This window comes from Rhipicephalus microplus, chromosome 3, assembly GCF_043290135.1.
Source record: "Rhipicephalus microplus isolate Deutch F79 chromosome 3, USDA_Rmic, whole genome shotgun sequence".
NCBI classification, from domain to species: Eukaryota; Metazoa; Arthropoda; class Arachnida; order Ixodida; family Ixodidae; genus Rhipicephalus; species Rhipicephalus microplus.
This window is the reverse complement of record NC_134702.1, coordinates 93,499,327-93,519,735: the sequence shown is the minus strand read 5'-3', so window position 1 is coordinate 93,519,735 and position 20,409 is coordinate 93,499,327. Positions and strand designations below refer to the sequence as shown.

The following is a 20,409-nucleotide window of genomic DNA, read 5'->3' as shown; positions in this document are numbered from 1 at the left end:
GGTGACTGAACGCGCGAATCCCGAATTATCTGAAGCTTGCGACGAAGCGGTTTCCCGTCGTCTACTCTTGTCGAACCGGAAGCCGGTAGCAGACGGTGCATCCCACAATCCCTTGCTTTTTTTACTGGTCGCCTATTAAATATATATTGGTGTGAGATGCCATCCGGAAATACTCTTGGGAGCGCTGTCATGGATGCCAAAGTTCACAGGCAAAACCAATTCACCCATTCTTTTAGCGCGATAGCGTTGAAGAGCTCGTGTCACTGAAATGCCGGTGTCGGCGTTGGTGTCATTTTTTTTGAGCGAAAAATCATCATCTTATGCATGACCTTTGAAAACTAAGCAAATAATATAAATAAATGACAAAAAATCCTGAAGCAGAGTGGGGATCGAACCTGGGTTGTTTGCGTGGCAAGTGGCTGTTTTAGCACACGGCCATGCCTCTGCTTGTTAAAAAATTGAAAAGAACTTCCTCTGCTTGGAAATGAAGTTAGAGTAGCTGTCATGCTTCACAAACACACACGTGCTGTATACCTGCCTCACAGTGCAACGTGAAATATTGCAGTAATAATGCGTGGTACATACAAGCGTTCATTCCCAACGGGCATCAGAATATGTGATTATCATAATGGCTTTGTGGTTGAAAGCGGGTGCACACCCTACTGTTCCTATTCCTCTAAGGGCACGTGTAGTGCTGCTAAGCAAATTCGAAAATGCACTAAGTTTTTGAAGTATGCACTAGGAACAGGATGTTGCTATCGCGTTCAACTCCTAAAGGCGAAGCTTTAGGGTCCCCTAGTTTTTTTATTTTATTTTTTGTTAATCTTGTCATTCGCTAGACTGAATTGTTTAGCTTTGTCACTGCATAATCTGGGTGCTATATATGGGAAGGTGGGAACAGTTTAAATGAATTTTTACCAGATGGTAATTAAATTACGTATATCATTAATTGCAGTACAGATGGTTCTGTTACAGCTCCAAAATGTTAGAGATATCTATGGCTCTATGTGGATTACAGAATTTTATGTTACAGTGATAACTACCTTTTCTAAAGCTAAATAGAATTAAAATATGTGGGGTCTTGCTGTGAGAGAGAGCACCACCACGATCTTGGAGTGAACGGACACAGCAGATGGGGTCGGTCCAAACCAAACAATACACACATTTATTTCACTGCTTTAGAACGACGATATCGTCAGCCGAATCATTATACATCAATCATTATCAACACGCTAGGACATCCTTACACAGTGTTATTATACACTCCAAAAACCTGACAAACACATTAACACAGCCAAGGCGGCGGGGCCAATGCTTGACTCACCACAAGGGCGCCCGGCAAACAGCCCGCGGTGCCGTGCACCGAGGCCTCCCCACGAAAGACAACCATTCGCGCCAAACGCCCCCAGAAAAAGACCCGCTCAACTCTCTCTGCCGCCACCAAGGCTTGCCTGCCGCCAGGGGTCACCGCCGGGGCTACCGCTTTAACAACCATGATGATGATAGTGGGGATCTACGCTCGCGACCACGACATCACCTACCGCTCAATAGTTGTGACCCCGAAATACGGCCTTTGAGCGAGACACATGCGCCACGCGGCGCGAACAACTTTACAGGGGGTGTCAGCACCCCCCAAATACAAGGGTTTAACATTAGACGCATACTGCATGTCATCCTGAATGCCACACCTGGTTCTTCCAAGCTTCCTTGAATGTTTTCTGCTATTAATGCAGTAACTTTAAGTAGACCATGTTACAGAAATTTTGATGTCAGTGGCATTTGTGAACAAAAAATTTTACTTGTCCGTGACTGAAAAATGACTGCAAAGAGTGAAAATCGGGGTGTTTGAGCCTGTAACATGCCCAGACGTTCTGTGTGGGAGTGGGGTGTTTTGCTACAGAGCGACGCCAGTGCTTAAAACAAAAAAAAAACTATATACAGGCATCGTGTAGTGCGAGGAGTCGCATTAACACATTAAATGATGTGTGGCGAAATCGTGGAATGTCAATTAAATGGCACAAGTGGTTGGTTTCAAGGCCCATCCATAGCATATATGCTTGAACATAATTGATCATCAGGTACAGCACCAACAAAGTTCACTATTGTGTTAAGGATATGTATTGGACATTTTGTTGATACACAAAGTGATAAAATGTGGTGTAGGAGGCACTCAGCAAGGGTTATTGCGATAGTCATTCTAGAAGAGTGTATGTACGATGTTACGTGCACAGAGGTTTCCTTTCCTCATAGTCTGATTGAAAAGCGTCAAGTGGCAAGTGGATTAAAATAAGATGCAAATTGGGCTCTACATTGCTATCGCATTCCACTCTTTAAAGAAGGTACTGACACAAGAACCTTGGCCTCGCGTTTTTCTGCTGCAATGCATTGCTGGGGGCCTGTTAGTCATGACATGATACATCTTTTGCTGCAGCATGTGACAGATGATAAATTACAGGCCCCTTATTATCAATCAGTTTCGGTTTGAGAAAGTTCCAAAAACTGGGTGCAACTGTCACCACTTAGCGTGTGCAGCTCTTGACTACGCCAGCACACAGAACTGTGATGCACTTCGACACGGTCTGCATAAAGAATTACTTTCGTATAGGAAACGGGACTGGAATGTCGCCAAACACATAACTTTCTAAGCTTGCGCCACGGCCACGCACACGCAACCAGCTGCCGAGAAATATAGACTGCGGGAACCAACGCGGCAAAAGAAAAATGGCGGCTATGACGTCATCATAACTTGCTTTGTTGACCGTAGCGTGGTGGCATGAGAGAAGTAGGGGGTTACCTCGGGGTCCCCTCCAATGATGTCTGTAGTGCTATGGAGTCGGTCGCTCACGCAAACTTCAAAATGAATTTAAAATACCTTCCAAGCTATATTCGCTGTTGATATCTTGCAGATGATATACGAATGTTCACGAGAATCGACCCTGCAGGCTATCTCGGCCCCAAAATTTTGTGTCAGTACCCTTTTAAGGCAAAACTCAAATGAACTCAAGAGTTCTGCGCATATTACGCTGAAATACCTTCGTCTGGCACAATGTGCTTGATGTGCTTTCCAGTGCTTTTGGTGTAATCATGGCTTGCACACTCTCGTGCCCCTTCACAGAATTCCTGGACCCCACGGACAACACGCTGTCCTTCTTGACGTATAGCGCAACGCAGCTGCGCAGCTTTCCAGTGTCGGTGCTGCAGGTGGCACCACCGGAATACAACCCCGAGTACCTGCTTTGCTTCAACGGTGAGTTGGTTTTGCAATGATGATGTGTTATGAGCTGGCTACCCATGCCACTTTGATGTTGTGATATGATGCCTACTATCGAAGAAGTGCCAAAGTGCTCTCTGACAAGGTTATGAGACGCAAGGGGAACTATTGCAGAACATATTTACCCGTATCGGGGCCAATAGCTTTTTCTAGGGGTGTGTGAATATTTGAAATTTCGAATATTTTTCTATTTGTGTTTGCTATTCGATTTGATTTGCATTGTAATGTTTCTATTACAAACTTCCCAAAAAGAAATATAGTCTGTCTGATTGGAAGTGACCCCTACAGATTTTAGCCCCTTGAGGCGCAAATTATGATGCGCTGTCTGTAAGCATCTAAATTTCATACAGCATAATTCTAACGCACTCGTTATTACATTCGAGGAAAGACTTCTTTTTTTGATAGCCTGGCTAATAAATAATAATTAGCAAATATTTAAATATCTGATTATGCTGCCGTCATGTTCGTTTTTTGCACAATGAGGAGGAAATCTTAAGCTGAAAGATTTGTGGGGTTTAACGTCCCAAAACCACCATATGATTATGAGAGACGCCGTAGTGAAGGGCTCCGGAAATTTTGACCACCTGGGGTTCTTTAACGTGCACCCAAATCTGAGTACACGGGCCTACAACATTTCCGCCTCCATCGGAAATGCAGCCGCCACAGCCGGGTTTTGAAAATCTTAAGCTGAAAATGCACACACAGTTTGTTTCTGGTCTTGTTAATCTTGAGCAAAGAAAAATAATACTTATAAAGTGTGTTCTGGAACGCATCGTGTTGAGTTACCTGTTGAATATTGTGGTACCTTTACAAAAGTAATCTGCTATAGTCACACGCGTCACATCAGGGTTAAGGGGGGACGCGGGTCTTAGAAAAGTAAAAAATGGCCAAAAAATCGATTTTGAGAAAAACACATTTTTTGAATCTTTGAACCTATAAGCACCTCTCCTCAAATTATTAACGCTAAATTCGATAAAAAAATAGGTTAAAATCTATTTTCAAACCATCACGGGAGTCGCAAAACAACCCGCAAAACAGAAAATTTGTTCGAACTTTCCGCGCGCGCCGCCAGCGAAGCAGTCGGCGGATCGGCGCCATCTTGGGCTTGTTTTGAAGCTGGTTCCTTTGTGCGCGTTTTGCGGGCTCTCAAAATGGCGCAGCTCCAACACAACGACTGCCCTCCCCCGTTTTGCGAAGCCGTCTGCCGGACCGCTGATTGGCTAGAGCGCGCGCGCGCCGGCGAGCCCCCCCGTCTCGCGCTTACCATTGGCCGGCGCGGCCACGGTTGCTCGCTCTTTTTTTTTGTTTGTTTGTTTGGTTGGTTTTGCTCCATCGGCGCCTGCTCTCGTGCGTGTTATCTCGTCTGCTACCCGCTCGTGTACCGACGTCGCCGACGTATACGTCTTTCTGCATTTCGCCGGCATGGCTTGGGAAGCTCGCCTGAAGAAGAACACTCGTCAAGCTTTCGGCAGGAAACGAAAGCGAGCGTGGAATGCGCGGCAGAAGGAAGCGGCCTGCGCGCCGCCGAGAACGCCGGAGATGGCCGAGGCAGCGCATTCTGACGACAACGGGCTGTCGGAAATGCCTGTTATTGCGGAGGCAGCACATTCAGACAACGACTCGCTGGCGCAAGTGCCTGTTATAACATGTGTCTATAACATGTGTTATAACATGTGTCTATAACATGTGTTATAACATGTGTTATAACATGTGTCTTCCTTTGGTTTTCAGTGCACTAGAACAGCCACAAAGTTGTAGACTGGGTTCCTTATACTGATTCAACGGCCAGTACACAGTTTTTAAATGAGCTGTGGCAAATATTTTGGGAAGGTGCATTGACACATTTGGTACAGCCATACTCACATAATGTAGAGCTATACAACGGTGCCATTTTTATCGCTCTAGCTTCACTTTAGCAAAAGTTACAGTTATTAGAAACTTTAAATGCGTTTTTCTCAGTTCGATGTTTTTGTGCACCACACTAAACCTTAGGGGTTTTTCTTATATGTTACTGTTGATTGAGAATGACAAACTTGGTATCATTTTATTTGTAATAACATTACCTATGGGGTGATGCTATTTTGATTACTCTAGAAGCATACTGCTAATTACAATTATGGATAGTAATGAGCGAAAATTGAACAGAATATCCATTGTAAGTGCTGGTCTGTTTTCTTATCTATATAATGCCTAAAAATTAATAAAAATAGCATCACCCCATACAGAAAGCCCTCAGCATTGGGGCTATGCATTTATTTTTTGGATCTGGCTTGATTAAGTTGCCAAAAAGCCCCCAATGAAGTGCATAATTAATTAAATTACAGATGTTAATATCTTTTTATCCACTGAAGCTATTTCAGAAACAATTACATATTTGAAATCAGCGTGAAAAACTGTCCAATATGGTGAGGTTTGGTCAAGATTGAGCCAAAAACAGAAAAAAAATTTTAAAGACCCATGTCCCCCCTTAAATCAAGACACGTTGACTATGCAGAAGGTTCAATTGATGTTATGCATGATGTGTCATGCCCTTTCTCTCCCACTAGCTGGAAAAACTGGCAAAAACAAATCTGCTCCACATATGTAAATGCTGCGCCTCAAAAGGTTAATATGCTTCACCTTGTTACATTCTCGCATTGCAGCCGAGCTGCCTTTTCAACTTTGCTATAGTCTCAAATATACTGACTCAAGAAAAGGCCGATTCCTACGTGACGTTGATAGGTGTGACAGAGGTGGGGGCTCAATTAATGCTCTTTTGGTCTTGAAGTTCTGGCAGGAAGTCCAAAAATTTAGACAAAGATTTTTGGCATACAAAAAATCAGATGTGGTCGAAATTTCCGGAGCCCTCTACTACGGCGTCTCTCATAATCATATTTATTTATTTATTTATTTATTTATTTACACATACTGCAGCACTAAGTGCGCTATGGCAGGAGTGGGTGTACAAAATACGCGGAATTTTAACAGACAGGAATGAAAATTATGTAAACAGGCAACATAATACAGATGTGTGGTTATACAAGATCAAAAGTGCACAAAAATGTGATTAACATGAATGAAAATAGAATAAAGAAACAATCCAACTCAAGAGCTAACACCAATGGCAAATAGATGAGGGTATGTTACAGACGCATGTCATGGATGTCGGTTTGAAAATTGGATGATAGGCGTCAACGAATAGTACCAGGTAACGAATTCCAGTCTTCAATAGAACGAAGGAAAAAACTGAACTTGAACATGTTAGTTCGAGCATAGTAAGGCGTTGAGTTTAAGTTGTGATAGCTTCTTGTGTTGACTGAGGTGCAAAGTTTATGTAGTCCTTGTCATTTGAAACTTTAACCGAAGATGTCACAATGCTATGCAAGAATTTTAATGACTCTATTCGGCGACGCGAAGAGAGCGAAGTTAAGTTCAGTGAAGAAAGAGTAGAAGAGAGTGAAAAGTTGCGGTCATAACGATGACATATGAATCTTACAGCATTTTTCTGAATTGCTTCTAACCTATTAATCTCTCACTGCTTGTACGGGTTCCAAACGACAGATGCGTAGTCTACTATTGGGCGAATGAGTGATTTAAATAAGGGAAACTTAGTTTCCTTCGGAGATTTAGATAGAGTGCGACGTAGATAGCCTAGTTTTTTAATGCTTTGTTACATACGTAGTCAATGTGCTTAGACCATGTCATATTATGAGTAAAAATGACCCCTAAATACTTATAATCAAGAACCCTATTTACTGCACGGTTATCGAAAGAGTAATCAAAAGCAGAAGGAGGTTTACTACAAAAGGACATAAGTACGTTTTTTTTTAAAGTTAATGTTCATTTGCCAGGTTCTTCACCAATCGCAAAAACCAGCAAATGACTCTTGCAAGCGGTAATGGTCCGCATGTGTTTTAATGACCTCATATAAAACGCAATCATCGGCGTAAAAACGAATGGAAGAGGAGATGCAAACACGCAAATCATTTAAGTAAATTAAAAAAAGAAGAGGCCCAAGAAAGGATCCTTGGGGCACTCCAGATGTTACATCAATGGCAGTAGAGTTGGTTGACCTGTAAGAAACGAACTGAGAGCGAGATGACAAAAAGCTAGAGATCCAACTAACCGATTGAGGATTGTTTAATATGACATCGAGTTTAGCGAGAAGTTTAGAATGCAGTACTGTATCCAAGGCCTTTGAGAAGTCAATAAATATAGCGTCAACCTGGTTGCCAAGATCAAGGTTCAAAAAAATATCATGCGTGAATTCGACTAATTGTGTTGTGGTACTGAAACCACGCCTAAACCCATGCTGCATGTTTGATAGTAGTTGGTGCGATTCCAAGAAGAGCATAATGTGTTTATGAATGATATGTTCCAACATCTTGCATGATTGAGAAGTCAATGATATCGGTCTATAATTCAATAGAGACTGCTTGAATGTTGCCAGTGTAGTTCATGAGTGGATACCGCCTTGCACAATCTGCGCCGGAATGTCTTGGTGCGCTCTATGTAGTTTTTGGATCATCTGTTTGGCCTAAGCACGCAGACACGAACAGCTGGGTTTATTCTGGAACCGACTCGGCCTATCAGTGATAACGCTGGAATGTCCAATGCCACGTTTATAAATGCTGAGGGGCGTAGCCACAAATATCGACAGCTGACGCTCTGTCCACCACTATGAGTGTGTCAGTGCACAACATGCATTGCTTGCTGTAGTTTGACTTTCGATCTCCCGGCCACAAGATTGGCGATATAAATAGTTTCAACCGAGACACGCCAGCTGCTGCCTATGTCGACCTCACGACCCCATGGCAATATACAGTGATATCTCGATACAGCGAATCTCAAGGGACATCCGAAAATGATAGGTTATTTAGAGATGTCGTTGTAGTGAGAGTATTAAACATTTGTGCAAGAATCGTAAACGCGAACATGTGAGACACTTTCCTGTGCCGTGTGTACACTCGTGACTACGTTAGCCCTAATAAAGCATGAAAAAACAAACACGAAATATTACGTAACTAGTGCACGCTTATTTGAGGAAGAGCGCGATCTATTCAGATGGGGGCAGCGCAACTGCTGAAAGCCGAACTCTTATGTGTGCGCTTCCTTCTTACACACTGCGAAGCATCGGCATTAAATACCGATCCTTCATGCGTTGTTTCAGCATTGTCTTCGCACTCGTCGCTGTTTCCTAATCACGACAAATCGTATGGATCTTATAGGTCGTCAGTCAGCTACGCTTACGTGCATGCTTCGTTGTCGCGCTGTGCGTAGTGTCCAAGCGTTACTGAACCATGCACGGGTGATGCAACCAATCATCGGCGACATCATCCCAAGGGCACTCTCGGCGCATTTTTCACTGTCGTAGTATTCCTTTCATGCTGCTTCCAAAGCTTATCTCGAATGTTCAAATACCAACCAAAAGGCTAGAAGATACAGCCGCGTAACAATGATGCTGGTAAAGCTAGCCGACGAAAACAAAGGCAATGGGGCGAAACCTGACGGGAAAAACGAGTAGCAGGTGTTGACGATGGTGATGGAATTATGACACATTTGAATAAAGCGGGCAAATAGAGAATTATGTGGGCATTCTGATGATGATTATAGTGGCGAGTACAGAGCTAGGCATTATTTTTATAGCCGCGAGTAACTTTTTACAGTCACTATTCATTATTTTGAAGCGATGTGGAGATATAAGGGGGATAAAACGCGATACATTTTTCTGAAACATTCGGTATTCTGAAATTAGTAGAACTGAAATATTTTTTCATTAAATCAATGGACATTTGGAGTGAGTTTTCAGGAAAGCGTTTAATTTGAAAAAAAAAAAAATTTGGTTATCTGATGTTTGCTATAACGAGATTTGACTGTATACAAGACACATTTAGAACTTCGAACACCAAGGGAGCACACCCTTGTCTGCCAAATCGGTTGGGCTTCCACAGAAGTTGAAAGAGGGAGAGAGGCTGAGGAAATAGCATCTTTGCTTTTCACATGTATGTCAGCAACACTTTCGTAGCACCAAATTGTGTACATAAGTATAATTCAGCCTCTGCATTGACTCATTCTTGATAAGACAACTGTGAAACACCCTCCCTTTAATGCTTCATCAACCTAGCTACCGTAATTGCACAATTGTAGGTCAACCCGTTTTATATTAATTTGAAATCTGAAGTTTGGGAATTGGGGGAGATGACTTAGAATCGAAAACGCGTTTCGGTTGTGAAGTCTTTCCGAAAATGATGTTTGCATATTTCTGCAAAGCTAGCTTTCTTGCATATCTTTTAAGCCACCTTTGCACATTGGTGGTTTTACGATGTGTTTAAAAAAAACATTTTTTTAGAAATAAAATGAGATCATGCTTTTTTTTCTATGCTGTGCCATTTTCGGCGATCAACTTACAATTGTTTAATTATGGCATATGTTGCTATGTCATGAAAATATGCCTAGGAATCCTGTCAGCTTATTTTTTTTTCTGAAATTTCGCTTTGAAGTATTAGAAAAATATTATATTCGATTCGATTCACACTTACACTTCAACATTCCAATTTGCTTTGCACCCATGATTTTGCTGTTTTTTTTAATACTCTTGTAACAATCTCTAGGGTCTTGTTAAAATACAAGGATATAAAAGTGCGAGGAAGGGTGCTTAAGGTTGGTGGAGACATGAGCTAGTGTTGCTTAATAACATTTGATTCATTTTAAAAAGGGGTTACTTGCCTAATTTTGTAATTATCTGCACCAACCACTCACAACAAAAAAAGGTATTTTATGAAAATCGCCTCGCTGTGCGTCGATTCACTGGCCCTGGGGTGCCTCGGTATGTCGTTTTGCCTCGTCCAAACATCGTAGAGCATTGACAGCCACATGCGCCTTGGTGCAAATAGTGGAAGATGCCAGCTGCCGCTTCGTCACGACAAAGTGTATCGTGTTTTTTTTTTTTTTTTTTTTTTGACAAATTTTGGTGCATGCTCTGCGACTTTGAGCAATCAAGAGAACGTACCTAAGTGCATTTCAAGTGCCTCCGCATTTCAAGTGCTAATTTTTTTGCACGCTGATTTTACAGAACTGGGAGTGTTCGTGGATGCTGATGGCAGGCGTACGCGTGGCGACCTCAAGTGGTCCAGGCTTCCTCTTGCCTTTGGTAAGTTATGCTCTGGCTAGTAGAGATTTGGCAAGACAGCAAGCTACATTTTGCACTGAAATTACTGTGCATGAGGTGTATGTGCACCTTTACTATTTTGCCATGGTCACCTGTGCAGATGCAATCGCGACTACTCAAATTTTTTCAACGTGCTTATCAAAACATATCTGCATAGTTCCTGCTCAGGGGTGCTTTCGTTAGTGTTTCAGCACCATTAAAGCTTCAGTGCTCGTGACGTGGCTTTCAGTGTAGTCAAATTTCATCACCATTGTTTAATGTTCAGGCATTCTGTTGTGCGTTTCATTTCACGTGCCTAAGCAGGCTTGGTTTTCACTATGTGCAAGCCTCAGTTGCTCTTTTGTGTGTGCTTTTCTGTGTTTTACAGCATACAAGTCACCGCACCTGTTCATACAGCATCTCAACTCAATAGAGATCCTGGAGATCAAAGCCAGGGGTGCCAAAGAAAGGTACTTCATGACCTTTTCCCATTCGAGCATCTCGTTTAGGGAGGCAAAGTGTTTACACACATTGGAGCTTTCATTGTGGGCATTGTGCATCTTATTGCACTGTAATAAGCAATGTAATGTAAATGTTAGAAGTCTTATTTGAAATATTAATGAAGTTATGTATTAATGGAAACCGTGTTTTGAACTGTCGATGTAACTGTCATTAAATCTGCCCGACAAAGGGTCCCCGACACATCCATGGCTGAGAACCACTGATCTAACTAATTGAAAAAAAAAAGTTATTGATGCAATAGCTGCAAATTGCCTTTTCAAAGCCCCCACGAAGTGCAACCGCTCCGCTATGTTTGCGATGAAAACCACGATTTCCCTAGGTATAGGCCGTGAAGTCCCTAGCCCGCTAGCTGTGCTTCCAGTACTGCCTTCCGGCACGCAGCCATACTGACAACTGCCTGAAGCCTCGTCGCCTCGTGCTTTGTTCATTGTATGATAGGCGTGATGGGGTGACGGTTCACATTTGCTTCAGGCGCTGCACTGTGCTGCCTACCGGGCTGCAGAAATTAGGCGCCTTGCCCCGCCGTGGTGGTCTAGTGGCTAAGGTACTCAGCTGCTGACCCACAGGTCGTGGGATAGATTCCCGGCTGCATATTCGATGAAGGTGAAAATGCCATAGGCTCGTGTGCTCAGATTTGGGTGCACTTTAAAGAACCCCAGGTAGTCGAAATTTTCGGAGTCCTCCACTACAGCGTCTCTCATAATCATACGGTGGTTTTGGGATGTTAAACCCCACATATCAATCCAAATTAGGCGCTTTCTTCTTCTTCTAACTAACACCACTATTTGCTTGTGTATGGTTGCGACGATGTCACATCGGCTGAGCTACACAGGTGACTTCAAGTGCCAAGTGATACTTTTTGCTGAGTACTCTAGCAATTGTGTCGCGCAGCGCGAGTTCTGTGTAAATGAGAAGTTCATTAGGAGTCGGCAAAAGCAGTGAGACCCTCTGTTTGCGTGAAACAGACGGTACACCTTACGCGGCCCAGCAATCAGGAGCAATAGCAGGGATGACGACATCATTTGGGAAGCCGCGGATGCTTCCGAAGAATCTGATGACGACAACATTTTGCACATCTTACAAGATGACAGCCCCGGCAGCGATTAGGGCGCTAAGTTATGTAAATAAAAGTGTGCTACGTTTCTGTTTTTCTGTTTTTAAATTAAAAAAAAAAACATGGGCCGACCTCTATTAGAATATTTTTTTTTTTCTCGTAGAACACTACAAGTAGGGGTTGACCTATATTTGTGCCCAACGTATTTTCGAGGAAATACGATAGGTTGCACTAGATCTTTTTCTGCTAAAGGAACATCTTCACCTAATATCTTTAATATACATAAACGAAAAGTAGAATGAGTCAGCTTTTCATGTGTAGAAGTTCCATTAACAAGACCGATGTATGTTTTGCAACTAGTTGTCTGATTCAAGACTTTGGGACAAAATCAGATTGGATAACAGTGCTTACGGATTTATCATGTAATATTGATAAAATTTCGACTTGATTGCATTGATGAAATATGTACAGCAGAAAGATTTGTAGCAACATGACTGTTATCTCGAGCAGTTGTCCACATCAGTCATAAGCATGCTAATGTTGTCACATTACACTATGTTAGTGTAAGTTCTGATGCTGGAAATCAGAGCCAGGGGTGCGGTGCCAAGGAGAGGTATTTACTCGATTCTACCGCGCCCTCGATTGTAACGCGCACCCGGTTTCCACGGCGAAAAAAAAAAAGTAAGACATCGATTGCAACGCGCACCAATTTTTCTCGTTATCCCGCACGAACGCACCGCGTGGGAAAACGACTTCTTTTGGGAGCGTCTTTCGTTTAAATATGAGGTACGAGGGAAGCTTGTGCCTATCTGACGTGCAACGGAGCATTGCCGTCACTCCAGTTTTACCGTGGCCCGATGTAAGCACGCGAACTTGCTTTGCCCCCTTCTTCTCGACGGTTGTGGTGCCAGGCATGTCGAAGTAAAAAGGCGTCTGATCGGCATTCCCGATTTGCCCAAGCAGGTAGCCGTTGTTGTGCCGCAAGTTTAGGACGAACCTCTGAAAACTGTGAAGCTTTTCATCGTACTCCTACGGAAACTTTTCGCATATGCCCATTCGCCTTAGGAGGGAGAAGCCTTTCCTCTTCATAAAGTTAGTTAGCCAGCACCTGCTTAAACTGGCTCCGCATTAGCCCTTTTTCTAAGGCTAACTGCATAGCCTGCACTTGGAGAAGTTCTGTCGTCAGAGGCCGCTGTGCCGCTCACTGCTCAATCACATACTCGCCGAGCAGCTCTTCAATTTGCGGAAACTGAGCCTGCTGTGGTCCACTGAAGGCTTTGCGTGAATCTTTGCTGTCGACAATCTTCTGCTTTTGTTTTCGCCAGTCCCGCACACACGTTTCGGTAACTCCGAACGACCGCGATGCGGCCCGATTTCTGTCCGTTTCGGCACAGGCGATGACTTTTCTTTTAAAAGAGGCATCGTGGTGTGCACTCGTCGAGTTTTTGGAGTCTGCCCTTCCATGCCAGCGATGCTAATGCACTACGAAATGACGAACTCCTCAGCACACGTACGAAGTGCCGCACATGGGAAACACATAGGCAGAAATGGCCGACGCACCATGCCGACGCACGTAGGGGCGGCCATTTTGGAAATGCCGATGGCAATAGAATGACAGTTTTTTTTTTCTTTTTTTTTTTCGTACTCGATTCTAACGCGCATGCGATTTATGAACTCGCTTAATCGGAAAACAGGTGCATGTTAGATTCGAGTAATTACGGTAGTACCTTTTGATCTGTGCCCTTTCAAGCATATTGTTTTGGCCAGAGTGTTTATGCAGGTTGGAACTTCACGCATAGCATATCTCATTGCATTGTGCTAAGCTACACAACTCGAATTAAAGAAAACTTATTTGATGCTGGCAAATGAAGCCATTTAGTGATGCAAAATCATTTTTTCTCACTCAAAGCTCATTTTAACAAAGTTGCATCTTGCACAAAAATAAGTTCGTTATGTACGAGAATTGGTTATAGAGGTACCAGTCTTCACACTATATTGCAAGACTTCTTCACTGACTGCATTATAACCAATTTTTCGTTGTATTTGGGGTCGTTTATCTATCGATGTTTAAGTGTAACGACGGCAGTTTAAGGGTGTGGAAGAAAATTCTCGTACTTGAACAATAATTAAAAGCCAGGTGGTCGAAATTTCCGGAGCCCTTCACTATGGCGTCTCTCATAATCATGTGGTGGTTTTGGGATGTTGAACCCCACATATCTAACAATAATTAAAAGCGCCACTCTCGGTGCGGGAAGACGCTTGTTGTTAACAGAGGAAACGTGCCAAAAAGGAGGTACAAGCGTTGATGCTGCCTTATTGAGGTTCTCTCACCAACTCACTATGACCTCATAGATATCCACGGTATTTCATTGAGCTTTAATTTGTAAGCTCTGCAGGTGAATACACATGGTCCGGCTCGGTGGACCAGTGGCTAGAGCACTCAGCTGCTGACCGGGTTCGATCCCGGCTACTGAAGTCGCATGTGGATGAAAGTGAAATGGTAGAAGCCCGTGTACTGCGCAATATTGGTGCACATTAAAGAAGACCAGATAGTCGAAATCTCCAGAGCCCTCCACTACAGTCTCTCATAATCGTATGGTAGTTTAGGGATGTCAAACCCCCACATATTATTATTATTATTATTATTATTATTATTATTATTATTATTATTATTATTATTATTATTATTATTATTATTATATGCATACACAAGCTTTTGCCATTCCAACTGACCCATATGGTGGCCTCGTGTTTTCAGCGGGTTGCATCGCATTGTGCTGGTGAGCAACCCTCGATTCCTGGGCCTCTCCTCGGTGGGCTCCATGTACCTGGCATCGTTCCACAGTGGTCAGCTGGAAGTCATCTCAGTGAATGCCACTGCCAGCGGCAGCACCGATCAGATACAGCTGCCTTCAAGGTGAGCCAAGCCACAGTTCAGTATGCAGCTCACCAGGTACTTGTATCTGGTGCACGCGCTGCTCAAAGGAGTTTCGTCAACTGAAAGCTCAAGTTTGATGAGCTGTGGCTCCGTGTCAGATGTCACATAATTACTAGGCTTGTTCGTCCAGAGTTTGCCTTTACCTCATCTGAGATTGGCAGTATCTCTAAATAAAAAAATTAATGAAAATAAATAAAATTTTTGTTCTATGCAAAATCAAAATGAATAGTGATTTGGTTAGATAATTTCGAATTGAATGTCAAATTGTAGAGAAAAACGAAAATATTTGCCGGAACCCAACTAGCCTGCATAATATTTTTAAGAAGTGAAACTACACGTGCAAATGTCACTGTTTTTAGCTCAGAGTGGAAACAACTTTGAATAGTAGTAAGATTTCACTTTTGCTGGAATGCAAGTGATTTCTTTAGAGAATATGTGCCGGCATAACAAGCTTCTGAACTAAAAAAAAAGTGATTAATCGACTTGAAGGAGAATGTTTATTTAACATTGAAGTTGGGCTTTATGGCAGTGTGGATTTCCTTTGGAGGGGTGTATTCACGGTATACCACCTATTTATTGCAGTGTAGCCACCCTTAAGGAGGGGTTACATGCTTTATATATGTTTATTTGTTCATTTCGAATACTTCAAAAGTTGAGTAATTTAGATTCGTGTTGAAGCGAATTCGAATGTACTGTAATATTCGTTCAAATATTCAGACAGGCTTAATAATGACCTTATAACGATGAGCATAGAAAGCGATTGGTGCGACACTGATGTCAAATACACCGGTTGCGTCACAATGAAACCATTCTTCGGCAACCAGCTTTCTGGCAGAGAAGTAGCCAGGAAGTGGTCACAGTGCTAAAGCCCTTTTCCACTCAGATTATTTGCATGTTATGCTACATCACAAGCGAAGAGCTCATGTGTCACAATTCACAGCATGTTAACGGAATTTTTTGTATTGGAACACTTTTTTCAAGATATTCCTGTGATTCATGGGGACAAGGATTACTGTATTCTTTTTCAGTTTCCAAATAAGTACAGTATAACCTTGTTGATACGTTCCCACTTAATACGATTTCCTGGCTCCTACACTCGAAGTTGCAAAAACTAGAAATGCCCCCATAGCGCTCGTCCCGGAAGATACGATTATTCGTCAGCAACGTTCGAAAATGTGGCAAACTGCAGTCGTATGATACGTTCCATGGGCAAAAATTCTCACTCTGGTGTGGAAAAAAACTGCTCTTGCGTGCTTATGAAGCGCCAAGTGGCAGAGTGGACGGCAATTTATTTGCTGCCCTCAGTTGTCAACCCTTCATCACCCGCGTTTTCTCCGAATTATACTCAGTCATCCCCTCCACGCTTTCTTCGAATGCCCGGTCGCCCTCTCCGTCACTCCTGCAGCTGTCTGTGAACCACACACTGACCCGTCTGAGCCGTCAGTCTTCGAACGGTTTTTAAAAAATGCCTTTTATTTTCTGTAGTACAGTGGTTTTCTTTCCAAGCTGGCACCTTGGCACGATTTCGCTGAGCACTGCAAAGCTTTCATCCGTAACACAATACAAGAAAATGCGATCGTCCCACACTACAACAGCCGAGAGAACACTGCAGAGCTAACCATCGCTTCAGCACAAGATGCACATGCTGCTTTAGCTACATCTGCCTCCTCTTCCGACCTCGTCTCACGCGCTGCCATCGTCTGCCAGCATGTTCAGCATGGAGACTTCCACGTGCTGTTTGGTATTTAACATTTACCATTACTTTTTTAAATTTTATTGCAGGCGAAATATCGCTTCTTACACCATTCATGTTTATTAGATGTTTACTGTTGCGTTTAATGAGTCTTACAAAAGCAAACTGTAGAACAAGTACTGGGAAGTGTCAAAGCATCCAGAGTATTTCATTATAACATTACTCGTTTTAGTTTCAATTTTGGCTGGCGGAATATGGATGCCGCAGCATTGTAATGGTGCATTGGCTTAGTTAATCCCTGTGGTTGCCGTAGTTACCATATTCCAGCACAGTTATCATGAGCAGTGATATCATACCTGGTCTTATTACTCTACATAGCGTCACAACACGGTGCCACACTTTTGCACTTGTTAGGTATCTATTTGTTTGCCAGAACCGGGCAACACGGTTTCCACAATGAATTAAATGCTATTCCTCATCTGCAAACATATATTCAAGCGAAGCTTGTATTGCCTCTCAGATATTGTTGGCATTGTAGGTGTGACTGCAAAAAGCCTTGTGGACGAGGGCACAAAAAATTGCTGGCCTTGAAGGTGTGCTGGCTGCACGTACTCGTGTATGGGCCATTTTTCTGGTAATTGATGTTCTCTTGATTTAGGCATGTCACTGATCAGTGATCGGGCATCGAGGTAGCTTATTTAATTGTTGCTTGGATAAAAGTACATTACCTCTATTGTTGACTGTCGCTGCTGCTAAACACATGGATGGCGGTCCAATTTTCTGCACGGAGGGAGGAAGCAATAAGAAGGGAGCATTTAATTCGAACATGCTTAATTTGACATTCCGGTTAATTCGAACTCGCGATGAGGTCCCATCAAAGCTATGTGTATTCCAACAGGCGAAAACGTCCGGTAATTCGAACGCGCAAGCACTTGCGATGGTTAATTCGAACATACCGCGCTCCGAGCATGCTCTCAGCACCCCGCTCAAGCCCACGGCGGCACCTGCGACACCTCAACGCTGCGCGCGAAGGAAATGAAAAGAGAAGAAAATGCTGTGGTGGGATGTTTGCTCTCTCTCAAATGCCGATCTGCGACGTGCCCGTGTCGCGATTCTTCCTTTTCTGTCCATGCCTCGTAAAGACTCTTCACCTTCCAAATGCTGTGCGCATAGAGAGAGAGAGAAAAAAAAAGAAAGCTGTCCCTGGGTTGAATGAATGTGTGGTTGAAGGAAAGGAAAAGAGCACTATCTTCTGCAGCCCTTGCCCCTTGCGGGAGCACGGCTCTGCGCCTTGAAGGGGGGGGGGTCTCTCACGCGCAGGTGCCACGCTTCCCCCTTTTCCGTCCCTGCCTCGTAACTCTTCTCCTTTCAACAATGCCATAATCACTCATCAGCCTGACTACGTCCACTGCAGGAGAAAGGCCTCTCTCATGTTTCGCCAGTTAACCCGGTCCTGTGCTTGCTGCTGCCAAATTGTACCCGCAAACTTCTTAATCTCATCTGCCCACCTAACCTTCTGTCTCCCCCTAACTCGCTTGCCTTCTCTGGGAATCCAGTTAGTTACCCTCAATGACCAGCGGTTATCCTGTCTACTAGCTACATGCCCGGCCCATGTCCATTTTCTCTTCTTGATTTCAACTATGATATCCTTAACCCCCGTTTGTTCCCTAATCCATTCTGCTCTCTTCTTGTATCTTAAGGTTACACCTACCATTTTTCTTTCCATTGCTCGCTGCGCCATCCTCAATTTAAGCTGAACCCTCTTTGTATGTCCCCAGGTTTCTGCTCCGTAGCTAAGTACCGCAACAATGTGCACAAGAAGAAAAAAAAAACAAAAAATAAAGCTGCCGTGGAGTGTTAGTTTTCTCTCAAATGCCAATCTACTTCTCTCCGCGTGGAGACGCTCTTCCTTTCTCGTCACGGCTGCTGGCCATGCTGCGGCTGCATAGAGGAGAGCGGGAGGCTCTGCTACGCAGTCGTTGTTGTCTTTAGAAAGTGTCGGCGCTGGAATTTTCCGCACGCAACTTCTCTTGCCAGGAGAATTATGAAGCCAAAGTAGAAATGTTTTGCAAGCTGCGTGCGAAATTGATTGACTTGCTCCAAGGCAAACGTCTGCAGACGTGCATTACCGATTACTTCAATTAGTAACGAATGTCCTGTAATTTGTGAATAAATGTAAGTCTTCTGGAACTTCCCCTCGTGTGTTAGCTCAATGCACATGCGCCACTGCATGGAGGGCCTTCTGTTTATTTAGCTTTCATTAATTCGAACTTGTTTTAATTCAAAGAAATTTTTGGGCCCCTTGGAGTTCGAATTATAGATATTCGACTGTACCTTTATAATCATCAATTATAAAGAACATATTTTCGTGTAAGACGCAATCGAGTGTAAGGATGCGTCATAAATAAAAGTAGCAAGTCAGGCATGCATCTTCTCGGTAGGGGAAAGGCCTCAGAAATTTTGTCTTCCACTTTGCAGCAGCCTGGAGAACAGCGAGGCTGGCGAGAGTGACGAGATGCAGTTTTCCTTCACGTCTTCCGTGGTCGAAGCACTGGAAGAGTGAAGCTGTGCCAGCACAAATGCACGCACTGCAGCCGGTTGCCAAAATACACTCGTGTGCACACACCCATACAGGACGATTGTGATAGGAGACAAGGTTCACAACTCCTTCCTCTGGTTCAGACGTCACATTTTTTATTGCATTTATACATATGTGTGTGTATATTTTTACGTTTTATATTGTAAAAACCTCCGGGAAGTTTTTTCACTGAATGTCGTCTTCACCAAACAAGTCTTACTTTCGCCATCTGAAAAAAAAAAAAAAAAAAAAAAAGTTGTTATGCCTAAGCGTTGAGGCTGTTTCGGTTGCCGAATTATTTACAAGCACCTGACTCGTGAACAAAGTCGGGGCGATTATACTGATTTACTTCGTAACATAATGTACAGCAAAAGCTTTATAATGTGTTTTATGCAATTTTAGTGGAGCCAAATTTATTGAATAAAAACTGTATTTTGCCCTTTCACAAGGCTCAACTTTGTGTTTATTTTTTTATTCACTGCACAACAAGTGCATAGTGGGGTGCAATGAACATGGCAGGCATGCCCGCATGTCACACTATCTACCAACCAACAACAGGTGTTTGGATAGGCCAGCACACCGATAGTCTATTGACCTAACTGTCAAGTATGAGCAGCGACATGAGCAGTTTGAAAGGCCACTGCGTCAACAGAGCACCCTACAACTCCTTTGACACTTTGATGGCCACTGAGCGACGGAAGCAGTAACAGTGCAAACATGTCCTCTTGTTCAGTGTACTCGTAAGCACAATTGGAAACAAAAAATCTAAACAGTATGTGTTAGTTTTGGCACTTATTCAATAGAGTATTTCACCACTTGAAATGTGCACACAGCACATACTCTCGACAACAGTCAGGTGCTTGTCTTAAGCGTGCTGTCTTGCTGCTTACGCTCACCGCACTTTCACTGCTCAACAACTTGACAGCTAAATGTACATTCATAACAACGAATAAACACTTTACTGAAATATTTAAACATCAACAGACATATTTAAGTTTTCAGGCGAAATTGAATTATTTTTTAACTTTAGAAGACATTATTAAGACAATAACAACGCAGCAGCACACAAATATCGCAAAAAACACCTCGACTACTCAAAGGCCTTTCAAAACTGCCTTATAGCAACGTGACAACTCTATGGAGTCGATAGAGCTTCAGCGTTTCGATGGCCATCGACAGCATGGCCTTTCCAAAGGGCCCGTGTGACACAGGTACTATAAGTTGCGC

At 43.2% G+C, this 20,409-nt stretch overlaps 2 protein-coding genes across 8 annotated transcripts in view; one reads left to right on the top strand and one right to left on the bottom strand.

The window, feature by feature from the left end:
* The window catches only part of sti (citron rho-interacting kinase sticky), a 135,938-nt gene extending 116,308 nt beyond the window's left edge, over positions 1–19,630 (top strand). For 6 of the 7 annotated variants that reach the window (XM_075889996.1, XM_075890000.1, XM_075890001.1 and 3 more), the window contains 5 exons: positions 3,116–3,247; positions 10,323–10,400; positions 10,786–10,867; positions 14,732–14,890; positions 19,083–19,630. In XM_075889996.1, the coding sequence (XP_075746111.1) occupies positions 3,116–3,247; positions 10,323–10,400; positions 10,786–10,867; positions 14,732–14,890; positions 19,083–19,167 (536 nt within the window). In that variant the 3' untranslated portion in view covers positions 19,168–19,630. The remainder of the gene's footprint in view (positions 1–3,115; positions 3,248–10,322; positions 10,401–10,785; positions 10,868–14,731; positions 14,891–19,082) is intronic. The other variant, XM_075889998.1, reaches the window with a different exon arrangement.
* The window catches only part of Nle (notchless protein homolog 1), a 35,058-nt gene continuing 33,925 nt past the window's right edge, over positions 19,277–20,409 (bottom strand). The window contains exon 12 of the mRNA XM_037423127.2: positions 19,277–19,411. Within this exon, the coding sequence (XP_037279024.1) occupies positions 19,399–19,411 (13 nt within the window). The 3' untranslated portion in view covers positions 19,277–19,398. The remainder of the gene's footprint in view (positions 19,412–20,409) is intronic.